Source organism: Theobroma cacao, chromosome 1, assembly GCF_053813885.1.
Source record: "Theobroma cacao isolate CCN51 chromosome 1, ASM5381388v1, whole genome shotgun sequence".
In the NCBI taxonomy this organism is placed as follows: Eukaryota; Viridiplantae; Streptophyta; class Magnoliopsida; order Malvales; family Malvaceae; genus Theobroma; species Theobroma cacao.
The window spans coordinates 10089242-10114102 of record NC_142639.1 but is presented as its reverse complement, the minus strand read 5'-3'; the positions used below and the strand labels follow the sequence as shown (position 1 = coordinate 10114102).

Here is a 24861-nt window from a genome sequence, read left to right as displayed (position 1 = left end):
AATTACTATTTTGCCATCATAGAGAGCTTGCCGCTTTGGTAACCATTGTATCTTATATGTAATGATTAGTTTTACAATGAACAAAAAAAAAAGGATAGACAAATGAAACAATCAGTTTTTTTTCTCCTCTTTATCTTTAATTACAGCAAATCTGTAAAATAAAGATCAAAGCAATATGCAGTTGATACAGAAGCAAGATTAAGCAAAAGAATAAAATTTACTTGTAAAACAGCAAGAGGCAGGCTAAGCAAGAAACACATAAGAGACCTTAGGAGAGCCCCTTTACTACTTTTCCTACAAATGAACCAAATTATCAGGAGTTTGCTCTCTTTTTTGATCTTATTTTCGTTCCCAATATTCCAGTCCCATTTCACTTGATCCTTTCTTTATGGTAGCAAGGAAGCAACAGAATGCAAAAGTGCCAAAGGCACAAATTCCCAGAGCCATCCCTGTACTCAGGGTAAGGTGATGATTAAAGTTACATTTACAGATTTGGCTGCAAAAAAGTTTGAGAAATGAACACCAAAATAAATAAGAAACGATGAATATTATGAAATAGAGAATTTTATAACCTAATACCTGAAATACTTGGGTGCCTGTTAAAGGAGAGATCTAAAGCTTTCAACAGGATCCGACTCTTCAAGTATATAGGCGGCCTGGAGGGATTCTATGGCTTCAGTAAGGCGCCCATCATCCTTCTGTATCATACCTAAGTAATACCAAGCCTTATGGTTGGTAGGTTCAATCCTCAATGCATCTGAGAGTAAGGTTCTTGCCACAGGCACTGAGTTCGAGCCCATCTTGGACAACATTGCACTAATCAGTACTTTGCAAGGTGCATAAGATGGTTCTAGCAAAATAGCATTAATATAAGCAGACATTGCTTCTTGGATTTCTCCACGTTCTTGACACATAACGCCTGGCATATTCATTAAAGAAACAATTATTACCAAGATAATTATCTGGAATGAACCCCATTTTGCTCTCCATAACTATCACCACAAAAACATTAATGCTCCTTTTTTTTAGAAGAAACCAATTCATAAACTACATATGCACCAATTCTGTTCTGAAAGACACTGGCATTGCGTCTAGCCTGGGTAAGCCACTCAAAATTGTAATTCTTCATAATAATTCAAGAAATTTGCAACCAAGTAGACAATTTCAATCAATGCTATTCCAATAATGAATCTCTGAAATGTTTTCTAAATGGACTTTCACCATTCAATGTTATGTGCTTAATCAGATCTCTGCAAAAACCTTTAAGAACTATCTGAGTGACAATACTATGTAGCCCCAGGAAAAAATCTTATTTACAAGAGTTGATAGATTGAAAGAATGATCAGATCAGAGTAAAACTAAGTTTCAAATATGATTTCTGCAATTTTTGACAAGATGGCTTGAGAGTTAAACTACCATAACAAAGAAAGAAACAATGAGAAAAAAAAAAAAGAAATAAAGATATCTAAGATTTTATTTTGTAAAAAAAATAAATAAATAATCCCTTCTACTTTGATCACAGCACAAATGTTAAGGCTCTATTACACTCGGTCTCTAAGCAACTAAATTGATTGACTTCTAACAAACCACAAACTATGACACTTAACCTGATCCAGCTATATACCAAATAAATTCTAAAACATTATAAAATGTTATTATAGAAAATCAAATCAAGGGCCATAAAACAAATAATTACCCAAACATAATGCAAAAGCAAACTAAAACAGTCCTAATCTCTTTCTTAAATTCTTTAGTTAGTCAACAAAGTTTTGTCAATCCCAAAGATAATTAGACTGAAACTAAGTAGGAGAAGAATACATTCCATTGATGGGATAATCATGATAATGTGAATATTTTGAGACTCAAAGTTAGAAAACCCATTATATTGTTTTGCAAAACAACAAAATAGAACAAGTTGCTGGAATGTTAGCCTAACTCCTTGCTTAAAATCAAAAAATCTTCAAAATGGAAACATAATCTCCTCCTCCAATGCAGCAAAAGAAGAAAAGGGAGGAAAACAAAAGAATACCATATCAGTGACAACTATATGAGATGGTTCTTGAGAAGGTGAAAGTCCAGAGTTTGCAAGAGCATAAAACTGGTTGATCCAAGAATTACAGTTTTTAGTCAAAAACCATTCAAGATCCAGTTCAGTTCATCAGATACCATAGTTTGCAAGAATATAAAACTGGTTGATCCAAGAATTACAGTTTTTAGTCAAAAACCATTCAAGATGCAGTTCAGTTCATCAGATATAAAAAGCATTTAGTCCATCTAAACATGTGATGTATTTTTTCTTCATCTGAAAGGATTTCTGTGTAAGACAGCTCATTCTATCTTGATATAAAAACCTAATCACATGCCTTTTCAGAACAAATGCCTTAGGAAGGTTGCCTTGCATAAGAGGTGCTAGAACTAGCATGTAGTTTAAGTTTGTTCTCAGGTTTCCTTTAAGCAAGGAGGAGCATCAAAATGGACAGTTTTCAACGGCAATATTTTCTTCTTTAATTTATTGGCAGAGATGAGAATGTTAAATTGGGTATGTAAGCATACAAGGAAGATAGGATCAACAATGAATGCATAAGGAAAAGGTGGAGATCACAAACATTGAGGACAAATCAAAAAGCCTTTGGACATTAAAAAAAAAAAGACCAGCAAATGCCCCCATGAGAAGATGTGATTTAATGAAGGATATTCATGTCAAGAGAAGGAGAGGAGAACCAAAGAGAACATGGATGAAAGCCATAAAACAAGTATCTCATGTTTAATGGGTTTACTGAGGATAACATCTTAGCCTAAGCCCAGCTCATGGACAGGTCTAGTAATGTGACAAGCATAACATAGCCAAACAAGCAGAATAGGTATTGGATTTATTGAAAAGTTCATCTGCATAGACTGGACTTCTAGTACTTGCAATCCAATTAGGACTTACCCAAAGGCTCAGACTCCAAACAAACAACTAAAAGGATTAAATGCTAAACAGTTTTTAGACCTAAAATAAAGGCTCACAACAATAAAAGACTCAAAATAAGGCCAAAGATTATTGTTCCACCATTCTAGAAAAGCTGGAGAGCTACTGAAAGTTCTATTGGGTTGTTACTTTTACTACTTACATTTTGCTTTTATATGCAAAAAGGAAAATATGCTCTTTACAAAAACAAATTCATACTTTTGAAGAATTAAAAATATCGTTTTCATGGATATCAAAACCCATGATTCAAAGAGGAGCAATTATGTTTGAATTTCTTTTGTTTTTAGTCATTTGCTCATTTTAAATCATAAATGTAGTTTTCCTTTTCTTATTTGCTCATAGCAACTTCTTAGGAAGCAAAGAGCATATAGAAGAAAACAATCAAATGGAACTTAAAACATAGATCAAATGCTTAGGATTTAATAGGGTTATTTTAGCTGTTCTATGTTCTAAACAAGACCAACATTAGGTAAAGACATCAGTTTCCAATATTCTAGGATCTAAATCTGGATTTTTTTTTTTTTTTTTGTTGACATCTCTGTCATCTTGTCAAGTGAAGTTTTCTCCCTACCAGATCACAAGGCAAATGTTTTAAATGTTTGGTGAACATGTCCAATTAAAGTCTTGAAAGTGGCTGTAGGTTTTATGCTCTTTATATCTTAAGTATTCTGAACCTTTTGGTCTATGCATCAGAGTTGAAGGTGTTATGCAATTTACCTAATCTATTAGTCCTTCAGCTCATAAGCTAGTCCATGAGAACTGCTAATTTGATTCAAATATACAGTTGTTCCCATAAATAGACAACCAACTTCATTAAAAGATTATAAGCTTTTCAAGTAGAAAGTAGAAAGGTAAAAAGTAGGATCGTTCAGTAAATAAGGTTTCAAATCTTGCCTTCTGTCTGCAGTAGTTTGGCGGAATACTGCTTCATCTCTCTGGCTTTTCTCAGACATATTTCTACATCCTTCCAGTGTGAAAGACTAGAGTACAGATTTGCGAGACCATGCCAAACTTCAAATTCATTTACTTTATCATCCCCAACCTATCAGTAAAAACAAAAACCTAAAGATTAATGCAGAAACAATAACAACCAGAACACTGAACACTTACCATACTCAACCCAGCTCAACTAAGCCTTAATCCTGGGCTTGGCCTAACCCAAAATTTCGTTATAAAGGAGGGAAAAGAAAAAGAAAAGACAAGTCAAAGAAACAAATAATAGCAAGACAACACAAACAGTAAAAAGTTAGGAGTACAACAAAGATGGCAAAACAGCAATGTCATCAAAATTCCAATATGAAGCATTTTAAACAACAACAAACTAAGTCTTTTCCCACTACATGGGTTGGCCAGATGGATCCTACTATGCAATTGTCTCTGTTTGGATCCATATCCTTCACAAGATCTGTAAAAGCAAGGGACTTTCTGGTAGTTTCCAGCAATGTCCTCTTTGGTCTTCACTCCCTCTTTTGGCAGGCATCGTTAATTAAGTCAGAACTCACAACTTCTGCACGAGTATTTGTAGGCCTCTGTCTCAAATAGCCAAACCATACTAAATCATCCTCATTTGCAGGCTTGCTATACATACAATGCATTATAATTTTAAAATTTAAGAACCACATCATCATCCCTCATATACCACACATAATTGCCTGATTTATATAAAAGAGGCAATGAAATTATAGCATCTGCTCTAGAAAAAGCCTCTTCAAAGGGCATTTTTCTCATGAGGAAATTATGTAAACTCAATTTCACTATTATTTGAAGAGTGAACTTTACAATGAACAACTTGATACAAACTCCTAATGTTTGAAACTCAAAACCAACTACAGTTTTAATTGGTGACACAATCAAAGTACATTGATGTCAGACCCAGCATATTTTTTATTCAATAAGCATAGTGTTTCACCAGTTTAAGCAACCAAAAGTGATTTACTGAGCTAAATTTCTATGTAAAATAGTGCAATGTAACAACCTATGCCTCTTGTATTCTACTTGTGCTAATTAATTTGGTAAAATATTGCATTAGGGACAATTAAAAGTGGCAAGAAACAACCTTAACAACATTCATGAGAAATATTATTATGAAAAACCTTTTTATTTGTTAAAACAAATAAAGAAGATTCTGAATTGAACCTGAGAATCAATTCTCATAGGACCAAATGATTTTCTTTGGGCCTGAACCAATGCAAGGAGGTAACGATAAGTTTCAATAGCATCCATGGGTCGTGATTGGGAGATCTCCAGTTTTGCTTTCAGCCTGAGCAGTGGTCCTTGCTCCCATTTAGCAGTCTCATCCAAAGCAGCATCAGTGACTATCGCAGCCTCTGAGAATCGATGTTGCGCAGACAAAACTAGAGCAAGCAATCTCCAACCTTTTAATACGGAGCCACCTGTTACATCAATGTACTTCTTTGCATAATGCAAAGCAGCATTCAAATTCCGCTGCTCTGCATGTTGAACTCCCAGCTCAAATATTATATCAGCATTGTCCTGCTCAAAAAAAATTGCTGCATCTAAAAATAGTAGTGCTTCAGACTGAAGATGAGACCTTTCAGTGTCTTTGAAAGCAATTTTAGCTAGCTGTCTCAAACAAAGACCTAACATACGAAAACCAACACCCTTCAGATGTCCATCCACCCCTTGGGCATTATTGATTGCCCTCTGTGCATATCCTACTCCGTCAGCTGCAAGATGGGAATCCTCACTACAGATCTTGGCAGCCAACAACAATGCTGTGAGATCATCAGGTCGTTCATGTTTATGCAGAGACTTTCTTAGTAGATTCAAGGCATACTTATTCTGTCCTGCAGCACTGCAACAAAGAGCTAAGGTATTCCAACGGTCAATACGCTGAACTACTCCAGGCTTTAGCTCTTCTAGCTGCTTAGATAAAACAGGAGTTTGGCTGCATAGAGAGAGTGCATATGCTAAGTGATCCATAACAGATGGATCCCACTGTATTATACCCTGATGAATTTTTTGCACAAGAACCATCAAAAGCAGAATAGCCTCTTCCAAATTATTTTTTGGTACATAAGCACCATCAACTTGAGCACCTAAACTAGGAGGACCAGCCTCCAACCCACTATACAAGAGAAAAACTGCAAATGCTTTCTGAATCCGTGCACAACAATCATTGTCTAAGTTCCATAGATGGAGAAGTCCACGCCTATAGGCAGACATTGCTTCTTGATAATTACCAGCCTGCTTCCAAAGCTCTGGAAGCAGCTCAACGGCTTGACTAACTGTCTCCTGCAATCGATTCTCAACTTGCACACCAGGTATGCCTTGAGGAAATATCCTTCCCACGGCATCAAGCACATTTGTACAATCCTGAGCAGCCTCTACAAAACCAGTAAAAACAACCTTCAACTTTCTTTTTCTGGTATAAAAGGGAAGACAGGTAGCTCTCTTCTCGTCTAAGATTCAAACAGAACTCCAAAATTAAAACTTCAACGCAACAGAATACAAAAAAAAAAAAAAACCCGATAAAAAGAAGGTGAAATGTGAATCTTTCTCAATACCAGTAAATCTTCCAAGCTTTTGAAGGGACTTGGCCTTCAAGTAAACACCTTCAAGAACGAGGCTGGCAGCGTGTTGCGAAACGGCAGTCTGCGAATCACGATTAGCACGGCCTTTTTTATGAGAGGAGATGGAAGAAGAATAAGAAGAAAAAGAAGAGGAATTAGAATTCTCATTAACAGAAGGTTGCAGCCGTTGGATTGCAGCTTGCAGATCAATCCCATCAAAAACCCGAAGTGCCCCTTCTACATTTCCTCTTTGATACTCTAATCTTCCCAAAAGAGCCCTCGCTTCCTTCAAGAAAATCAAATTCTTCCAATTTCAGATCACCGGAAAAAAAAAAGGAGGAAAAAGATATATTGGCAGCTTGGAAAAACACAACAAACCTCAAAGTTAAGGGACAAGCCTTCGCGTAAAGAAGATTCAGCTTCATGGATATTGCCTTCGTCCAGTTTGGCTTCAACGTCTGTTGTTCTCATGCAAACCCCATTGGCACAAAGCTCTCGGACCGTTGCAAGTTCTTGGCTTTGGCTATCGTCCTCAGCCATTGTAAGATTTTAGATTCTGTATATGGATCGGCGGCCTTTTAGCTTAGTTTTTTTTGTTCGTACATTTGTTTAAACAATGCTGTTTAAGGATCTGCAGAAGAAGGAAAGTCAAATGTTTTTGGATTGGAGGGGACGAAGGATTCGGATCCGTTTGCGGTCCAAGGCCAGTCAGTCCCACTGCCTCTGCCTGCCTGCGTGCCCCTTTCTTTTTTAAATCACGCCTGTAAGTCCGCCGAGGAACCAAAAATTATGTCAGAAACTAAGTTAAGTAATGAGATTCTTATTTCAAAAAATAAATATTTTGATTTTACTCTTATTACAAATATATTAGAGATGAATTTTTTTTTTTTTTTCTCTTTGAAAAGATAAATGATATGATTTTAAACTATTTAACGTGTTATTTATTTTCTTTTTAAAGAAACACGCTTAAAATAAATTCAGAATTTTCAAATATTTAATTTAATGATAAATATATATTTTTTATTTAAATCTTATTTAAATTTTGTAAAAACTTTCGGATGAATTTCTTTTCTCTTTTGAACTATTTAAATCGTTATTTATTTATTTTTTTAACAGAAAGACTGTTTAAATTATGTTCAAAATATCTTAAAAAACAAGTGTAAATTACGTTCATAATATCAAATTATTTAATCTAATAATAAATATATGTATTTTTTATTTAAAAAGTGGTTTACGAGAGTGAATTATATCCTTTTTTTTTTTTTTCCATGTGTGAGAAAATAATAAATTTTATGCATAAATATCAGACCATAACACGCAGGGCAAACAACGGCTTTGAAAAACTCTCAGAAGGGAGTGTTTTGGCAGAGACTAAAAAAGAGTTAATCCAACAGAAATAATCAATATTCTGGCTCCCATAACTATCATATTCTATATCTATTCCAAGCCCTAAGTTGCCCAGAGCACCAATAAAACTAGCCTTACAAAAAATGAAACAACTTAGGACATCCGAAAAGACCAAGGAACAACAAAAGATGACTGCATGGAATAATTTTAGGATGCCACAGAATATGGGGTTTGTATTATATATTCTTTTAATCCTCACTTTCTGCATTCTAAGGTCAGGCTATGCTTCTGAAGCCAAGTGATTTTCACAATTTCAGAATCCCATTGAGATGCACGCGTGAGTCGATGCGGTTCTTCTACTTGCACTCCAAAAGCTCTACCGTAATACACCTTTATGGCTTGGTTTAGTCAGCCCTTCAATAAGCCTAAACATCCAACGATCTAGCATTCCTGTTTTAATATGACACAAAAATACCGTTTATTAACCATAATAACATCAAGGAGAAAGCATATGCAAATGGCAAAAATGTTCTAAGTTTTAACCGCTAAAGGTGTCAATTGTTTTCCACATAAAGTTCTAAGCCTTTCAAATAAAGCAACCTAAAAATGTGGCAAAAAAGAGAGGTTTTAACCTGTTGTTAAAGGTACTCAAAGGTCCAAATCACAGCCAAACCCATATTTGAACTTATATAAAGTACTAAATAACAGCCAAACACCACATGATAATCAATTTTGACCACCTAGATTCTGCAATTGTCCTAATTTGCAAACTTTAAATAACTTGGATCATTTACAGAGTGAGTATAGATCACAAACCTGTTAAGGCAAATGTTCCACCCAATACTGCACAAAGTCGAGTGATGAAATGGAGAAAGCTTCGGCGCTCTTCTTTTATTGTCACAGTGATTGGTGACAGATCATACAAAAAGTAAACAGCTGAATGGAGGGGTAAAATATTTAGTAACCACTAACCAAAGAAAAGAGAGATATGTTTACAAAGTCACACTTCCAACCAACCTGGCCATGTCCTATCAAATTCATGCATAGGGGAAAAATATTCTGAGACGGAGAATTGATTTGTTGGCAAAACTTCCTTTGAGATATATCTGTACTCAGTAGGGACAATCTGCAACACAGTAAAAAGAACACTTGGATGAGAGATTTCAAGTTTAAAACAACTATTTTCTCAAGGAATGGAAGAAGAGAAAGATAAAAGGGCAAACTGATGTTCCATCTCTACTATAGAAGTACTATCAGTGAATGTGCTGAAATGCAACATGAAACAGCTTGTTACTATTTTATGGAACTCCATGCAGTTCTAAAACTAACAACATATTTAATAGGGGAGAACAATTGTAAACATATTCTGTGAAACTACACTGTTAAAAGGGTCAAGAGTGGAGCATAGAGGTAGAGAAGCAGAATGTACCTAGAGAGGAGGACCTGGCAATGCTTATAGGATGTTGCAAAAGAATAGAAAGGATAGGTATGAAAAAATGTAGAAGCGTCACCTTTTACGTGAAGGATAAAAACAACCACAACGCAACAAGGTATTCTTAGTGCTCAGGAGAAATATTTTGGACCAATCAAAAAGCTTTATATTGTGTCTCTTCTCAACCAATCATGGAACATTGTCACCCCATAATAGATGATACACAGTTCAGATGATTACGCACAAGATAACCACTACAATTTTGCGCTCAAGCATTAAAAGAGAGAGAGATCACTAAGGGAGGTTTTAACTCTACTTTATAAACCTAGTGAGCAATAGCTACTATGCACAATTTGACCACTTACTAGATCCTGAAGTTCATCAACCAAAAGACAATTACCCGATCAATTAATGCAGAAAACAAGGATCATCAATTTGCACACTATAGTTGTAGAATTGTTGCAAAATGGACAGTTCTATGAGATATTTGCAAAATGTCTGTTCTTTAAAGAGGCTGAGAGATAGTGCCATAAATCTTTGGCCAATCAAGGGTATGATCGAAATTCAAACCTTTATGTAATACTTGAATGTTCCACTTGTGTCATGCAGAATCCGCACTGTACCATCAAGTGGGTTGTGAAGTCCTGGATACTTTGGCCCAAATGATAAATCATGAATCATATGACTTACATTGACATGTGTTGCTCCTCCAAAGATCTGTCAGCAAAGAAAAAAGGACTTCCACTTAATTAGCACATGACAAAGAGAAAGCCCTGTGAAAAAGAAACTAAATATGGCAGTATTCTAGAAATCCTCATCACTCTTAAGTGCCAAGAAACTAATAGAGAAAACTTTGTAGATAAATCTAGCACACTCTTTCAAACTAGATTCAGAAGTTTAAATCCCTCACTCTAATATAATGCTTCAAAACATTCAGTTAAGAGCAAATTGGCAAAAATGACCAGTCATGCACTTCACTAATCAATCAAACCCGAAAAACAAGAACCTTTACAACGAGCTAGCATTACTCACACGAAAACATAAACAAGACAAAGGTGACTACATGCATAATTTAGGATATGACATGAAACTAGATTGCTAAGAGAAAAAGTTACTAACCATTTGAGCAACATAAATGTTTAACCCATGAACTGAAATGTGGAAGTTTCCAGCCACCCTTTGAACATCTAATACCCCATAAACCTGCAGAAAATGTTACATTAATAGATTAATTGTCTTTTATATTCTTTCCATTATAATCCTTTGATGGCCCAAAAAAAAAAACTAATCAATTAGATAAAAAAGGTTTTTAAAGTTAATAATTAAGGAAATCTCTAGAGGACAAATACCCGGCATCCTTCTCCGTTAGCCAATGCTTGCTTCACCTTCTTGATCATATTTTCAGCTTCTTGATCAAAGCCGAGTGCATGAAGCTTTTTATCAGAATCATCATGATGTTCCTTCTCATCATCTGGTCATATTCATTACAAAAAATTAGTTATTTGAATAACTAACTTATGCCTTGGAGAAACATCACATGAACAACATTTCTGTCTTTCTTTTTATATATATAACACATGAACTATCAATGAACTAAACGGAGTTATGACAAATCAATATCCATAAATATACGCTGTAATGTATCCTAACAGAAAACGAGAAAAATCCCTAATATAACTAAATAAAATCTGCTGAGCAATTAGGTCATTTCTACAAAAGGTAATGATAAAAAAATCTAAACCTTGAAAAAGTGGCTTAAGCACAAAGTCACAAATATTGCTTAATAATTCAACAAACATGCTTTTACTTTATTTTCAAAGTGACTTGCATCATTTAGGAGTTCAGCATGGTTCTTTTAGCATTTAATGCCATCTTTACATGGCGGTTTTTAATTTATAGATTCAAATCTTCCATGTTTGACCACAAGGGCTTCTCAATAACAGCAAAAACAAGAGACGAAACAAAGTGACATGTGGGTGAAAATGAGAAGAGTGACAGCTGAAACATTAGATCTTTTGCACCACTCAAATTTTAGCTAATTAATAAGCCTAGGGACCTATACATTGAACCCAACCCAATCACCAGAAGGAAACATCCCCCTTGTCAGCTAAAGAAATTAGACTCTATCAAAAACTAGCCCAACTCCTCTTTCCATCTTAAATTCTCAATGCAGGATACCATGACCTATATGCTTATTACAGATACTTTACTACTTAAGCATGTATCATTACTTCCCCCTTTTTCCATCTTTTACGATTCCCAACTTCTTGGACTTACTCTAAGACGTGTGATATTAGTAGAGGGCAGCACTAGATGGAGACTTGGTAAAGATGGATTTTTTTTTTTAGGAAAAAACTTTTTATATGTATTTAATGAAGAACAATATTCAAGAGAAGGAGAGTTCTTGGTACAACAGTTTGGAGATGAAAGCCCAAGTTCCAAGGTAGCTTTTTTTTGCATGAAACATCTTGAAGATGAGATCTGACCATTTCTAATCTCCAATGAAGAGAAAAATTCATACGAATCTAACCCCTTGGTGCATTTATTGTTTTGTCTCCACTTATCTCCCCCAACCCCCCCAAAAAAGGGAAAAAGGAAAAGCAAAGTATCGACTATCATCAACATGACGCAAATGATGTTGCCTCCTCGATAAATATAACAATGTCCTGATAACTTAACCATATATTGTTAAAATGGATGGAGCTCCCAAAAGGATAAATTAAATTAAAACCATGAGGTATATGTCAAACACCAAAGATAATACCGTGCTTGTGAGCTGCATGCTCCTTTTCCACAAGGTCAGACAAATATTCAGTGCCAACGATTTGACCAAGACTGTTCAGGCGAAGCTGCAAGAAGTCTAACATGGTTAGCCAGATAACAAATAAGAAAATCTAACCATAAATCCCACATTCATCTCTAAAGGAAAGAAGGGGCTTCATAAGAAGAATATTGCATTCATTAGTACACAACGATGATTAAGATAATAAAGGCTTGCTGAGAAGACAAAATTGTCTTACTTTCCATATGTTAGTATCAAGATCCACTTCATGCTTGCCTGACATGTCAATGGCATCTACACTTAAGACTGCAAAAATAATATGATAGATCAACGACCAACAGTTAATATTCCAAAAAAGAGATAAAATCAGAATCTACAAATAAAAAGAATAGTTTCATAAAAAAAGCAGTACCAACCATCACAAGGTAATGAAGGAAATGTCATATTAATGTGAATTGGAAGTGTTTCTCCACGTTTCAAGTCTACAGACATCTGCAAATACCTATCCAGTTAGATCATCTCAACTACGACTTAATCTCAAACTACTAATGACACCACATCACTGGTTACAGAATTCCCTAATAGCATTAATTCAGATAGAAAAGTTGGACTCGAAACCACTTTGTTTTGAGAACATATGTTGCTTGGGTGCTCTTATTAATAGAGAAGAGGTTTTAGAAAGCTGTCTTTGCCCTTGAGGTGAGCTAGGCTTGTGAAAATATGGGATTTTGAAGTTGAAAGTTGCAGAACAGCAGAAGAATTCAAGGTTTATATTTAAAAAAACATCTTTGAATAAATGGTGGTTGAATGACAAGGATTAGCTAAAATATTATTAAATAATATTCGTATGCAAAAGATGTTGGGATGGTTGTAAAGTAACTTTAGTCTGACTAGCATTTGGCAGATCAGTAGTTTAAGTAGTTTAACGGAAGATACAAATGTAATTGCAGAGATATGAGAAGACAGCAGTCAAAGCATTTAGAATATTATTAAATAAAAAAGAAAGCAAAGCATTAAAACATTCATTATCTTGAAGAACACTGGAACTCCTACACAAAAGATTACCCAACAAACTAGCAGATAACTAAGATGCCAATAAGTAGATAAGGAGAAAGCAGGAAGTGCCAAAGAGAGGAGAAACAAAATTCCATCCATATACACAATGCGCACACAACTCATATATTAGAAACCACCAAATCACTAGAGCTAAAATTACACAAGAGCAAGGTGTGTTCTGTGGTTGCATCATTTATGTCCCCCAAAGCTTTGCTTATCATTCTATTTTCCAGCTGGCATATGAGCACATTTAGGCCAGTGGATAAGTTTGTTTAAAACTTGTCTCTTGCACAAGAAGCCTCTATGGAAGCCTCCGGAAAGAAACATAATCTTAGGAGACAAAACCTAAAGATTTTAATTCGAGTTTGTTCTATAAAATGTTAAGAAATTCCATAACAAGAAGCAGCAACACAATGACAATGCCATCAGTCCAACCCAATAATTCAGCCAAAAAAATAGGTAACAGTGATATCAAAAGCTACAAAAAAATGCAAACCTGATGAACAGTATATGTAGTAAGATAATACGTAAGCTCATGAAAGAACAGCGCAGCCATTATCACTAAACCAACGATCGAGACTACAAAACAGAGTTTTGCAAAAAAAAAAAGAGAATCAGTAATGATTAAAATCAACATGTGGCATCATTTATAGTTAAACAGAAATTAAAAATGGCAGTAATTCACCTAATGCCCCTGATTGCGTCTTCTGCAACAAATGTTCCTCCGCACGAGGAAAGGCATCCAGGCTTTTTAATGCTTGCTTCACGCCCATCTTCCTTTCTATCTAACCTCTCTGCCGAAACAAAAAAAAAAGTAAATGAATAATCAGAAACCCTAAATACTAACTTAATTGGTTTTAAATCAATTTTGGCTAATCTAACCTAACAGAGATCAAACCGAAAAATGAAAAATTAGGCTCTGTTAAGACATAAAATCAATTCAGGAACGAGGGAAATTGAATTTGTTGTTAAAGATCAATGAAGTAAGAGTAAGGTCTCGTTCGTAGCAATAAGAATTCAAATAGAAGAAATATAGGAATAGGAAAAGGCATGTACCTGATCAGGAGATTGTGAAGGAGAGGGGTTTTCTGTTCGCCGTTTCTGGTAGCAGCTTTGATATGTTCGATTGGAGATGAGATGGATTTCCGTTTGCAGTCAACACCGACGGCACCAGCCACCTGGCTCTTTTTTCTATTATTCTTCCTTCTACACTCTGGTAATAACCGGTCTCTTTCTCTTGTTTCTTTTCACACGTCAACATTATCAAAACTTGCTGGTGTATCTATTTTATATTATTATTATTATTATTTATATTAGTACACTTGCTTTACATGAGTATTATTTTTTATTTATTTATTTTTAAATATAATTATATATAGATATAAGTATTTTAAATTGTAAAATTTGAAACATAAATAATTTACATTTTATAATAATTACATTATAAGTTATTTAACAATATTAAGATAATTACTTTTTAATAAAAGTCGTTCAATGCAATTAGAATTCTTATTTCTTGGTAAGATAAATTTTATTAATATTTATAATAAAAAATAATTTTAATGAAAGTCATTCAATACAATTAGAGTTTTTATTTACAATTTAATAAAATTTATGATATAAGATATTTACAATGGCAATTAAAAATATTATGATTAAGAATATCTATTTTCATTAATCATAAAATTTTTCAGTGTTCGTAGTTTTGTATATATTTTAGATTATACATAACCTTCATACGTTAAAAATCCTTAAACAACCAAAGAAAATTTAAATATATTAATTATTTTTAATATATTTGATTAAATTTTTATATTTTTATTTTAGAGGTTAATTTATGTAATTGATCCTTATATTTTACAAAAAGTATAGATTTAATCCATATATAATAATTTATATAAATCAAGTCATTATACTTTATCTATTTGATAATTTTAGTATTTAACTTTAATATTGTTAAATTTAACTATTAAATATGCTGGTGTGGTAATTTAACTAAATTAATATGACATTGTCAATTGACGTGAAGTTAATTTTGTGTTGACGTGGATGATTACGCTGATGTGACAAAATGCTTACCTGGCCTATCCTTTTGGCCTTTCCCCTTTCTTTTCAACTTTGCATTTGTGTTCTGGGGCTTCAGGTAATGCAGACGCCATTTTGGCTAAGCTAGAGGACAATTCAAAGGATCCACACTCTCACAAAAACTCCATGTCTCAAAAACTTCTTTCTTAAAAGCACCCAAAAAGCTTCTCTTTTTCTTTTTTTAGGTTTTTTTAAACGAAAGAGATTTTCTCCTTATTTGAGTAAAAATTGTTCTCATTTAATTACTCCTACTCCAAAGGCAGCTATGAAAATCCCTTGTTAATGACACCCATCGAGGGAAAGATGGATCAGCCCCAAAAAACTAGTAATGAGACTGTTAACACTGCTAAGGTTCAGAGTTCAACTTCATCTTTTGAAAGGTGGGCTAGGGAGTATTCATTTATCAAATATGGGCTTCTAATGATTTCATTAACTGTGTTTGGGGCAATCGGTTAGTTTTGGTCCTTGGATTTATATTAATTGCCTAATTGTAAATAGATTTTGGGAACTACTTCAACATATTAAGCTTTTGTTTGATTTGGGAGTTAATATATCAATAATGAAAACAAAAAATGATACTTTTTTGTTGTTGATTAGATCTGAAAGCTTTATTAGTATTTGTTGTATAACAATATTAAACTCTATTATAAGATGATTGATAGGGAAATATGCTTCCTTTTGCACCTTCTGTTTTCGGATCAATTTTGGATGGCTAGGAAGGTTTCCACATTTAAGCAATGGTGTTCGTTCCAAAGGTAGCATTTGTTCTTAACTTGTAAAGTTAGTTAAAAATTTCAGAGTCATCATATGGTTGGAATTATAACATGTTTTATTTTAGGAACGGAGATGGAAACTTTTCAAAAAAACCTTACATTTGCACCTAACTTACGTTTGCACCTAGCATAAGACAAATATTATTCGATTTTACATTCTGTTTAGAATATTGGCTCAATGTAAAAGTAGGAATATCTGTTTTACTTGTACACGTAAAATGGATCTCTTTAAAGTATTTTTCTGAAACTTTCTTATGTTCATGTAACTTGGAGATACGATTTAGGGCTCCCTCATTTGTACTTTACATTTCATAATTAATAAAATTTTAACATAGTAGCTGGCCCTGCGTGATTTTCTAACAAAAAAAAAAAGATACCTATCTTGAAAAGGTTTTAAGGCATTACAAAATTTAAATTTATCACTCTATATAAGATGATGGATAAAATTTACTGCCCATCATAATTTTATTGTTTTATTTTTTAATTTGATTCAACAATGGTCCGGGCATTGTATAGAAACTAGACTCCTAAAATTAAATATTCTGACTTGGAGAACTGTGAATATGACATAACGTAAGTTATGGAGGAAAATGATAAGTGCATAAAGGTTCTAGTTTTGGAGCATGTGGATGGCTTTAATCTGTTTTCAAGGATAGTGTAAAGGGACAATCTAATGTTACAGTGGAAATCCCTCGAGTGAATCAGCTTAACTTCTCACATCAAATTCTTTTTCTCTAGCTAACCGACGAGAAAGATGGTAGCCTGAAAGGCTTTTGGGAACTTGATCATGCAGCATTGCCAGTAAAATTAGTCATTGTATTTTATTGGCATTGACATCAAATTGAGTTTTGCCTTTGCTGGGCATCAAATTGAGTTTTATAACAGTAAATAATAGACAATTAGGATTTCAACCCAAAAACAAGAAGTTGTCAAAAAAAAAAAAAAAAGCCCAAAAGCAAGAGCCAAAGATAGTAAACCTTAAATAAAAATATACCAATGGCAAACAAAATAGATCCCAAAGTGGTCACAAACACCAATTTTTATATTGAATAAGTCAAATTGCACCATATTTCTTGGACTAACCTGTTGAAATTTAATCTGACCCTCTCTTGATTCTTTCCCCTTTATTTCACTCCCTCTCCTTTCAAATATTCAATCTTTTTCCTGCAAAAAGAGAACCTATTAACCTTAAAATGTAATATTTTGCCCAAAGAAACGAATTAAATGAAATTGGAACAAAATATTTTTATTTACCAGACTAATCTTCAATAGAAAAATATTCATTCACAATAAGTTGAATCTTCAAAAATAAAACCCATTAACCCTTAAAACATATTATTTTCCCTATCTTTAATCCTGCATTCAAAACCAAACACTACTATCCCTCTCTTGATTCTCCCTCTTGGATTTTTTTCTTGTTTGTTCGTTCTCAATTTTTTTGTTAATTTCATTCAATTTAAGGTTAAAGTATTTTTATCTCGTCAGCATTTGTCATGTAAGCATTTTTACCACGTCAGTAAGTGCCATGTCAACACAAAGTCAACACTAAGTCTTATGTCAATTTAGTCAAATTGCCACATCAACATACTTAACAGTTAAATTTAACGGTGTTAGAGTCCATGACTGAAATTAACAAATTGACAAAATACAATGACTCGATTTATATAAATTATTATATAGGAACTAAATCTATCATTTTTTTAAAGTATCGGGACCAATTACATAATTTAACCTATTTTAGATAAACTATTTATAATTAATGATTGATTAATTATTATTAATTAATATAAATTTATCATTTTTATGTTCGTGATGTTAACTTATCATAATGAAAAGTGAGACCGTCACATGATTATATAAACATACCGTGTCACTATCTATTATGATAAATTAAATATATATTTTAGTTTTTTTAATATTATAATATTTCTATCTATTTAATTAATTTTTTTAACTCATGACACCAACTTAATTATATCCATCACATATTTAATTAGTGATAAGTTCACCATATGTGGGTGAAAACTAAATAATTGTTAAGAAAATAAAAGATTACATATGTCATTGTTGTGCTTTATTATTCATGTATGGAAATCGAAGAAGACATAAAAGCGAGAAAAGGTATTTGGAAAAATAATAAAAAGTTGCATTAGAACAAATATAAAAAAAGAAATAAGAGTAATAAAAACAAGTTAGGCCTTGATTGACATAGTGATGAGATTGACTCTAAAATAATAAAACAAAGTGAGAGAAAACTAACCATTAAAGACATTATATTAAACTTGATAAATTATGTAGTTTTAAAAATATATTCAATAATTACAAAACTAATAAAATCAATGAAAATTAATAAAAAACATTGTTGAAAATAAAAAATATATATATCAATAATAATTATGACAATTTAAGACAAAAAATTATCAAAAATATTTCAACAAAGATTAAAGTCCCTCCTTTGCCATAGACATCTTTAAAATGTGAAAAAAAAATGCACAAATAAAGACAAAACATAAAAAGAAGAAGTCCATAAAATTTGAAAATATTGATTAAAATGATGATATTTTATTTATTAAAAAAAAGAGGGCATGTTAGCATATTAATGATAGTTTTTTTTTTCAAAATTGACTTAATTAAACAAATAAATTATAATATGGAAATTTTGAGTATCCAAAGTCCAAACCCAAGAAGAAGGACTGAAGTGAACATTTCATTAAAGCAGGGGACCGAATTTGAAATTTGACTAACTTGAAGTAAAAGGACTCAAGTGAACATAAACGATTGTAAACGACAATCGTTTTCTGCCGTTTACTTCCGCCCGCGTACCGAAACCGAGTCAGTGATGTTGAAAAAATTCGAAGCTCAGCCCTGAAAGCAATGCCGGCAAAGAAACTTATAACCTCCTCTTGCTTTGGAATCGCAGTTCTGGTGGCCCTCATCGCCTTTCTCCTCAAATTTAACACTCGACAGGTCTCCCCTTACCTCCTTTTTTTCTCCTTTTGGGCTGCCCTTTCTTTTTTTTTTTCCTTTCTGTGCGTGAAAACTGGAAATGTTTTCTTCTTGTAATTCTTGTTTTGATCTGCTGCTTTTGCAGAAATTATTCACTGCTGAAGAACTGGCATTTTACAATGGAACCGATGAATCATTACCCATACTCTTAGGAATTTTGGGGTACTCCCTTTGCCTCGTTCTTCATGCTTAGATAGTATTGATAATAATTATTATTGCATATTGTTTATAAATGCTAATCCAGATAAAATACTTTGTGACAGTTCTGTGTTTGATGTAACAAAAGGAAAATCTCACTACGGTGCTGGAGGAGGTTACAATCACTTTGCTGGAAGGTTTTCTTTTTCTTTTTCTTTTTTAACTTGGATGTTTCTGTATTGTTCTTTAAATGAAGTTACATTTATTCACATGCTTGGTGCTTTTGTTAAAATTTTAGCTTGCTTTGCTAGTTCTCAGAAAGATTTATGTCCTTTAATCACTAATAGTACATTTCTCGTATTTATATTGGATTTTAATGGCATTGATGTAGCATGGGAGCTTTCTTGTTACATGCAATTGGTTAGCTTTATCAAAGCCTTATTTAACCAGTTCTTATGTGGAGAGTTTATTAAAGCTTTTTTGAATGTGTGATCAATTGTTTTTGGTACGAGTGGTTCCATATAAGCCTTTGAGTATTAAGATTTAGTTTATCGAAGAAGAAAAAAGCACTGTTTCCTGTCCTGACTACTGCTTCCTTTAATTTCGTTTCACGATGGAATCTTATGTACATTACACGTTCTAGAAAGTAAGTTCTTTGTTTCTCTTTTTCCTTCTCCTCATTCTTCCCCTTCTAGTTCTGATGCCAATTTGTGTTAAAGTAGGAACATAAGCTTGACATATTTTGCATTGATGGCAAATTACACCTTTTATTCTGACTTATTTAATTAATTGGTTTAAACTGTGTGATCCTTTCGGGATACAGGTCTGCACATATTATTTGCTGATTGTATTTATACATTAGTTGCTATCACTTGTTATAATTTGTGATGTTGTGGTTGCAAACTTTCTGATATGTGGTTACCAAATCATTTTCAAGTATTGAGACATATATTCGCAGTGGCTAAAGTTTATTGGGCTATCTTCATAGGCCAATTACATCTTTTTCCATCTGCTTTCACTATATTTCTGGACTTGCAAACTGATAGCTCTTTTGCTGTATTCTTCCTGATGATTCAGAGATGCCTCCCGTGCTTTTGTTTCTGGAAACTTTACAGGTGAATGTTGTGATTTTATTTCTTACTTATCAGGATGATAACTTTGAGAGTTTTATATTTCATAGAAAATGACTTAAAGCTGCTCACTGAATCAAAGGATGGTGCAAAGGAAGACAATTGATCTAGTACACTGAGTTATGAGATATTCTGAACCAATTATGATTTCTCATTGACTGAGTCAAATGACTGCATCATTTATTTTGATTGCTTGCTTCACCATGAAATGCAATGTAAACCCATTTGAGGGGGTTTGTGTTCACATGTTCTTGCTAGGAAGTCATATCAAGCTTGCCCAGTTGGTAAGCTTCACATTCTAACATGACATTGTTCAACTGAGCAGGAGAAATCCTCAATGATGAACTTTATCGCCACCTTCAGAAGATTTTCAAGATAGTGAAGATCGTTTTCATAATGCTTGTACTAATCACCATTTGCACTTAGGATCATGAAAAATTTGGGAGGATTATAGTCCCTTTGAGTCAACAGCCTTGATGCAAACAACAAAGATGTCAAGAAAAGTTAGGACTAAATTCTAAGGAATCCATAATTGGACTGATTCATGACTTTATTAATGCTACAATGGATATGAGCTATTGTGCCCATTTGAGTGCATGCTATAGTTGTATAAACCTTTTATTTTTATTTCTTGTTAAGTATTTTTTGCTGGACAAAAATGTTTCATTTTACCACATAGAAAGAACTTCACTTCTTGGTGTAACCTTAGGTTATTATGTTAAATACAAACACAACAGTGAGCATTTGAAAACTGAAATTTAGATGGCCTTTGATATCTCCTGTCTATCTTAATGAAGGAATGCACATTCATTGTGCCTCCCTTTAGTACCTTAAATTAACAAAACGTCAGCCTCTGTATGTGGAAGTAATATATTTGTAGGAAATATTACATATCCAAGAGCCACTATAGTTCTTTTCCTTTTGTTAGATTTCTTAATATTTTATCTCTTGTTTCTTCGTTTTTCATACAGGAGATGGACTCACAGACTCATTGCGAGGTTTATCCAGCACTGAGGTAATGATGTTATTTGCGCTTCCCTTTCAGGGATATGCTGTTATATATGCGACCTTTCCTTTAGCCTACCTTTGATCTGTTCAAAGAGCAAAGTTGAGCTTAAACTTTAATCAGAAGCAAAAAAGAAAAGTTTACCTCATATTAGCTCAAATTACACTTTAATTGAAAAGAGTGCTTAAATTTTTTTTAGGCATCTTTGTCTGATGTTTAGGGCTTGGTATATCCTATCTCTTTTTCTTAGAAATGCTTTTTTGCTGGCAGTCACACTTTTTATTTATTTATATATTAATGCATGTTTCTTCACTGTTTAGTATGCTAGTTTTTTACTTGTTTTCATATTTATAATAATAATACTAATTACGTATTTACAAAAAAAAATAACTTTGGGTTTTACCCTTTTTTTCTTTTACATATTCCATGTCTAATGCCATATTATTAATATTAAAAGTTCATTTCTCTCACTCAGTTATTCATGTTTGTAGGTCCACAGTGTAGTTGGATGGCGGGACTTCTACTTCAAAAGCTACAAGTGAGTCCTTCTCCCTCACTGTTCAGTAATTCTTTACATGAAGACCTTTTTTGTTTTTTTTGGTTCAGATTTCTTCGTAGACTCTAGAACATTGATAATTTACTTCAAACTTATCAGGAAGAAAACAGGTGTCCCATGGATGTTTGAGTGCCAAAACCACTAAAAGACTGGAGTTCTCTGCTTCATTTTTCAATATCTAATGAAAGGCTTTAGGTTTAACTGAATTTATTTCCTATATGTTTGGCAATACGAGAAGCAATATATAAAACATCTTAGGAACTATGTTATATTAATTTGTTTTGCAATAACATTTTGTGAGTCATTTGCATAAGGTTCGATAATATCATAGATGAACTGCGATGTAGGAGAGGACAGTGACAGTGAGGAGGAGGGGGAAATGCTTGATTAGTACATTTGTTCATGAAATATTTTGTGGTTTTTAGGGTCATAAAGAGCAAGGACCAAGGAGGCATGCTTTAGGGAACAAAGTGTAAATTTAGGAGTGACTCTGGGCAATGTAAACTGTGAATGCTGCCCAAAAAGAGTCAAAGGAGTTGTATTAAGGTTTTTGGGCGCAGTATTTCAATTCAGAGTATTCTAGCAGTAACTGAATCATGTTATTGTTTCCTAGTATGTCTAGTTCTGAAATTCATTTGCTCTATCCTGTATGTCTACCTGTACCTGAACCATGGTATTGTATCTTGATATTTTCAGAAGATACAAGAAATTATTATGTCAATTTGATTTTGCTTGGTGCTGATCTTTCCGCAAATCAGCTTATTATGTCCATTTTGACAAAAGTCTAGTTGGTTCGACAACTTCAGTGTAGACTCATTTTCTTTTTTTTCTTTTTCCCTCCATATACGATTGTACCATGTTAGTGATTTTGGTCTAATGGTTGCCTTTTGTTTTCTAAAATATTAAAAATGAAGAATATACTGACAATCAACATCAGCATAACAAAATGCCTTGGAATGTGCTTAATTCTTGATTTTTATTGCAGATTTGTTGGAAGGCTTGTAGGTCGCTACTATGATAGCCAAGGAAATCCCACAAAATATCTGAAGGGAGTAGAAGCAAAGGCTGCTAGAGGAGCACAACTTATGGAGAAACAAAAAAATATGGAAGCTAAACAACCCAGTTGCAATTCAAGATGGAGTCAAGATGATGGTGGAGAGGTATACGCTTTCACGCTTTGAAAATATGCTGTGAAATATTCTAATATAACTTTAGCAAAGTAACACTGCTGAAATTTGCACCCTGCTCTTACCTGCCAACAAAAAAAAAAAAAAGATTATCTCCAGAAAAGCCATTTTTGTGCTGAATTTCATCTGTAAAGTGCAAAGCTTAGCTAAAAGAACCTCCTAACTTCTGTCAAGCTAATATCCCCTAAAGCTCCAGTGGCTTCCATGTCCTTGCAAACACGTAATGATTTCCTGGGTTTCGTAAATATAGTAAATGAGCTAAAACTACGATGAGATATAGGACAGATGTAAGCAGATGATGGAGCCTACTAACAAATGTCTAAATCACCCTTGATGCTTATCACTTTTGGTACGAGGATAGGCCAGTGGCATTAGTACCATTATTATAAGCTATTGTTGCGCAGCCAGAAATGGAATGAGAAAAGTTTAGAGCATACTTATGTGCACATTTGCTCATGCTCCTACACACACACAAGGGAGAAAGCTTTGACCTAGTTTTTAAATTTCAGCATAAAGACTGGTAAGGGGCCTCATTTCACAACTCTAGATGATCTATTCACATACCTTGATGTGTATGATAGACTTTTATATGTCTTCATATTCTCTTTTGTTTTTTAATATATATGGGGGAAGGGGGATTTCGAATGACCTTTTTGAGCAAGGAATACATACACCAATAATTGAACCAAATACTTGAGGTGTTATATGTCCTCATATTCAGATTTTTTTTTTTTTGATGCAATTATTATTGCCCTCCTTATTCCGTCCCCTAATGAGTAACTGTAAATTTGTTTAATTTCTTTTTCTTTTCTTTCAAACAAAAGTTTTGATAGTGGCATTTGCTAATAAGGAGTGGGTCTTTGAGATGTTACATAAATGATTAAACATGAGAGATGACTACACCTCACTGTGATTTCACAGGCATCACTAATTGTCACCCTGCTCTATCTCTGCTTATTATCTTGTTCAGGTTTGGTGCGATGATGGCTTCCCAAGGTTGGTCCAGAGACCTTTAGAAATTGCTCTGACGGGAAAGATGAGCAAGAGATGTGCCTGCTTTAACGAAAGTCAACTTGGGCAGCCAGGGCTGGAGGTGTATAACGGATGTGATTATCTTGCCAAGAGATGCCGAGTATAAACAATAATAGAATTCACTTGTATATTTAAGTTTTGGAAGATCTGATGAACAGTTCCAAGATAGATTGCAGAACAGGGAAGTATACCCATGTTTACTGCTTGCTCCATTTCACCAATCCATAGTGGATACAGTTTGGTAAGTTAGGCTAAAATCAGAGATAGTGATAACATAGATGTCTCGTACCCAAGTGCAGTTGTGAAATTTATTCTTGGTTGATATTGTGATTATTTGTTTATGTTTTGTGAAAAATAAATCAAAAGTAAAATGTAAACAATTAAAAATAAATAAAAAAACAAATAGTAAAAACATCAACTAAATGTACATATTAACTGATCTTTAGAAAATTCTTAAAAAATGAAGAAAAAATGGCTTATCTTGATTAATTGAAGATTTCATCATATCAATCTCAATCAAATAAGAAAAATTGATAACTAAATACCAATAATAACTATTTTTTTAATCTATGTATTAATTGAACAAAACATTAAAATTTCGCCAACAATTGGAAGCAGAACAAAGAAAAATAATGGGTAGGCCAGGGAAATTATGACAAATAAGTTTAATGGGTACCTTTTTAGGGTGTAAAAAATAAATCAAATTAGCGAGAAAACCCTTCAAGAAAAATAAGTACAAGTCTTTATAATGTATTGTACACATTGATATAATTAAATGATTATTGTAGAACATACATGTTATATAATTGTTATGTACAATTTTGTAT

General features: G+C 33.4%; 3 protein-coding genes across 5 annotated transcripts; 1 reads left to right on the top strand and 2 right to left on the bottom strand.

Annotated features, from left to right (window-relative positions):
* Positions 1 to 95: 95 nt before the first annotated feature.
* Positions 96 to 7281, bottom strand: NPG1 (tetratricopeptide repeat (TPR)-containing protein). Of its 3 annotated transcripts, XM_018114229.2 has the most exons (7): positions 6883 to 7281; positions 6677 to 6790; positions 6499 to 6586; positions 5108 to 6318; positions 3866 to 4013; positions 580 to 919; positions 96 to 496 (listed from the first exon to the last, which is right to left on the bottom strand). In XM_018114229.2, exons 1-6 carry the CDS (start codon positions 7042 to 7044, stop codon positions 600 to 602), a joined length of 2043 nt encoding a protein of 680 aa, XP_017969718.2. In that variant the 5' UTR covers positions 7045 to 7281; the 3' UTR covers positions 96 to 496; positions 580 to 599. The 3 variants fall into 3 exon arrangements, with proteins under 3 accessions (XP_017969718.2, XP_007048890.3, XP_017969717.2); XM_007048828.3 differs by having other exon boundaries at positions 6499 to 6790; XM_018114228.2 differs by having other exon boundaries at positions 96 to 449; positions 6499 to 6790.
* Positions 7282 to 7838: 557 nt separating this feature from the next.
* LOC18612183 (Endoplasmic reticulum vesicle transporter protein) lies at positions 7839 to 14357 on the bottom strand. The gene is made up of 12 exons (XM_007048826.3): positions 14178 to 14357; positions 13807 to 13915; positions 13618 to 13700; positions 12482 to 12557; positions 12304 to 12371; positions 12048 to 12132; positions 10633 to 10754; positions 10403 to 10486; positions 9854 to 10000; positions 8869 to 8977; positions 8668 to 8787; positions 7839 to 8301 (listed from the first exon to the last, which is right to left on the bottom strand). Exons 2-12 carry the CDS (start codon positions 13892 to 13894, stop codon positions 8228 to 8230), a joined length of 1056 nt encoding a protein of 351 aa, XP_007048888.1. The 5' UTR covers positions 13895 to 13915; positions 14178 to 14357; the 3' UTR covers positions 7839 to 8227.
* Positions 14358 to 18765: 4408 nt separating this feature from the next.
* MAPR4 (membrane-associated progesterone binding protein 4) lies at positions 18766 to 24367 on the top strand. Its single transcript, XM_018115545.2, has 8 exons — positions 18766 to 18946; positions 19071 to 19147; positions 19249 to 19320; positions 20201 to 20238; positions 21225 to 21268; positions 21751 to 21797; positions 22801 to 22975; positions 23973 to 24367. Exons 1-8 carry the CDS (start codon positions 18854 to 18856, stop codon positions 24138 to 24140), a joined length of 714 nt encoding a protein of 237 aa, XP_017971034.2. The 5' UTR covers positions 18766 to 18853; the 3' UTR covers positions 24141 to 24367.
* The last annotated feature ends 494 nt before the right edge of the window (positions 24368 to 24861 follow it).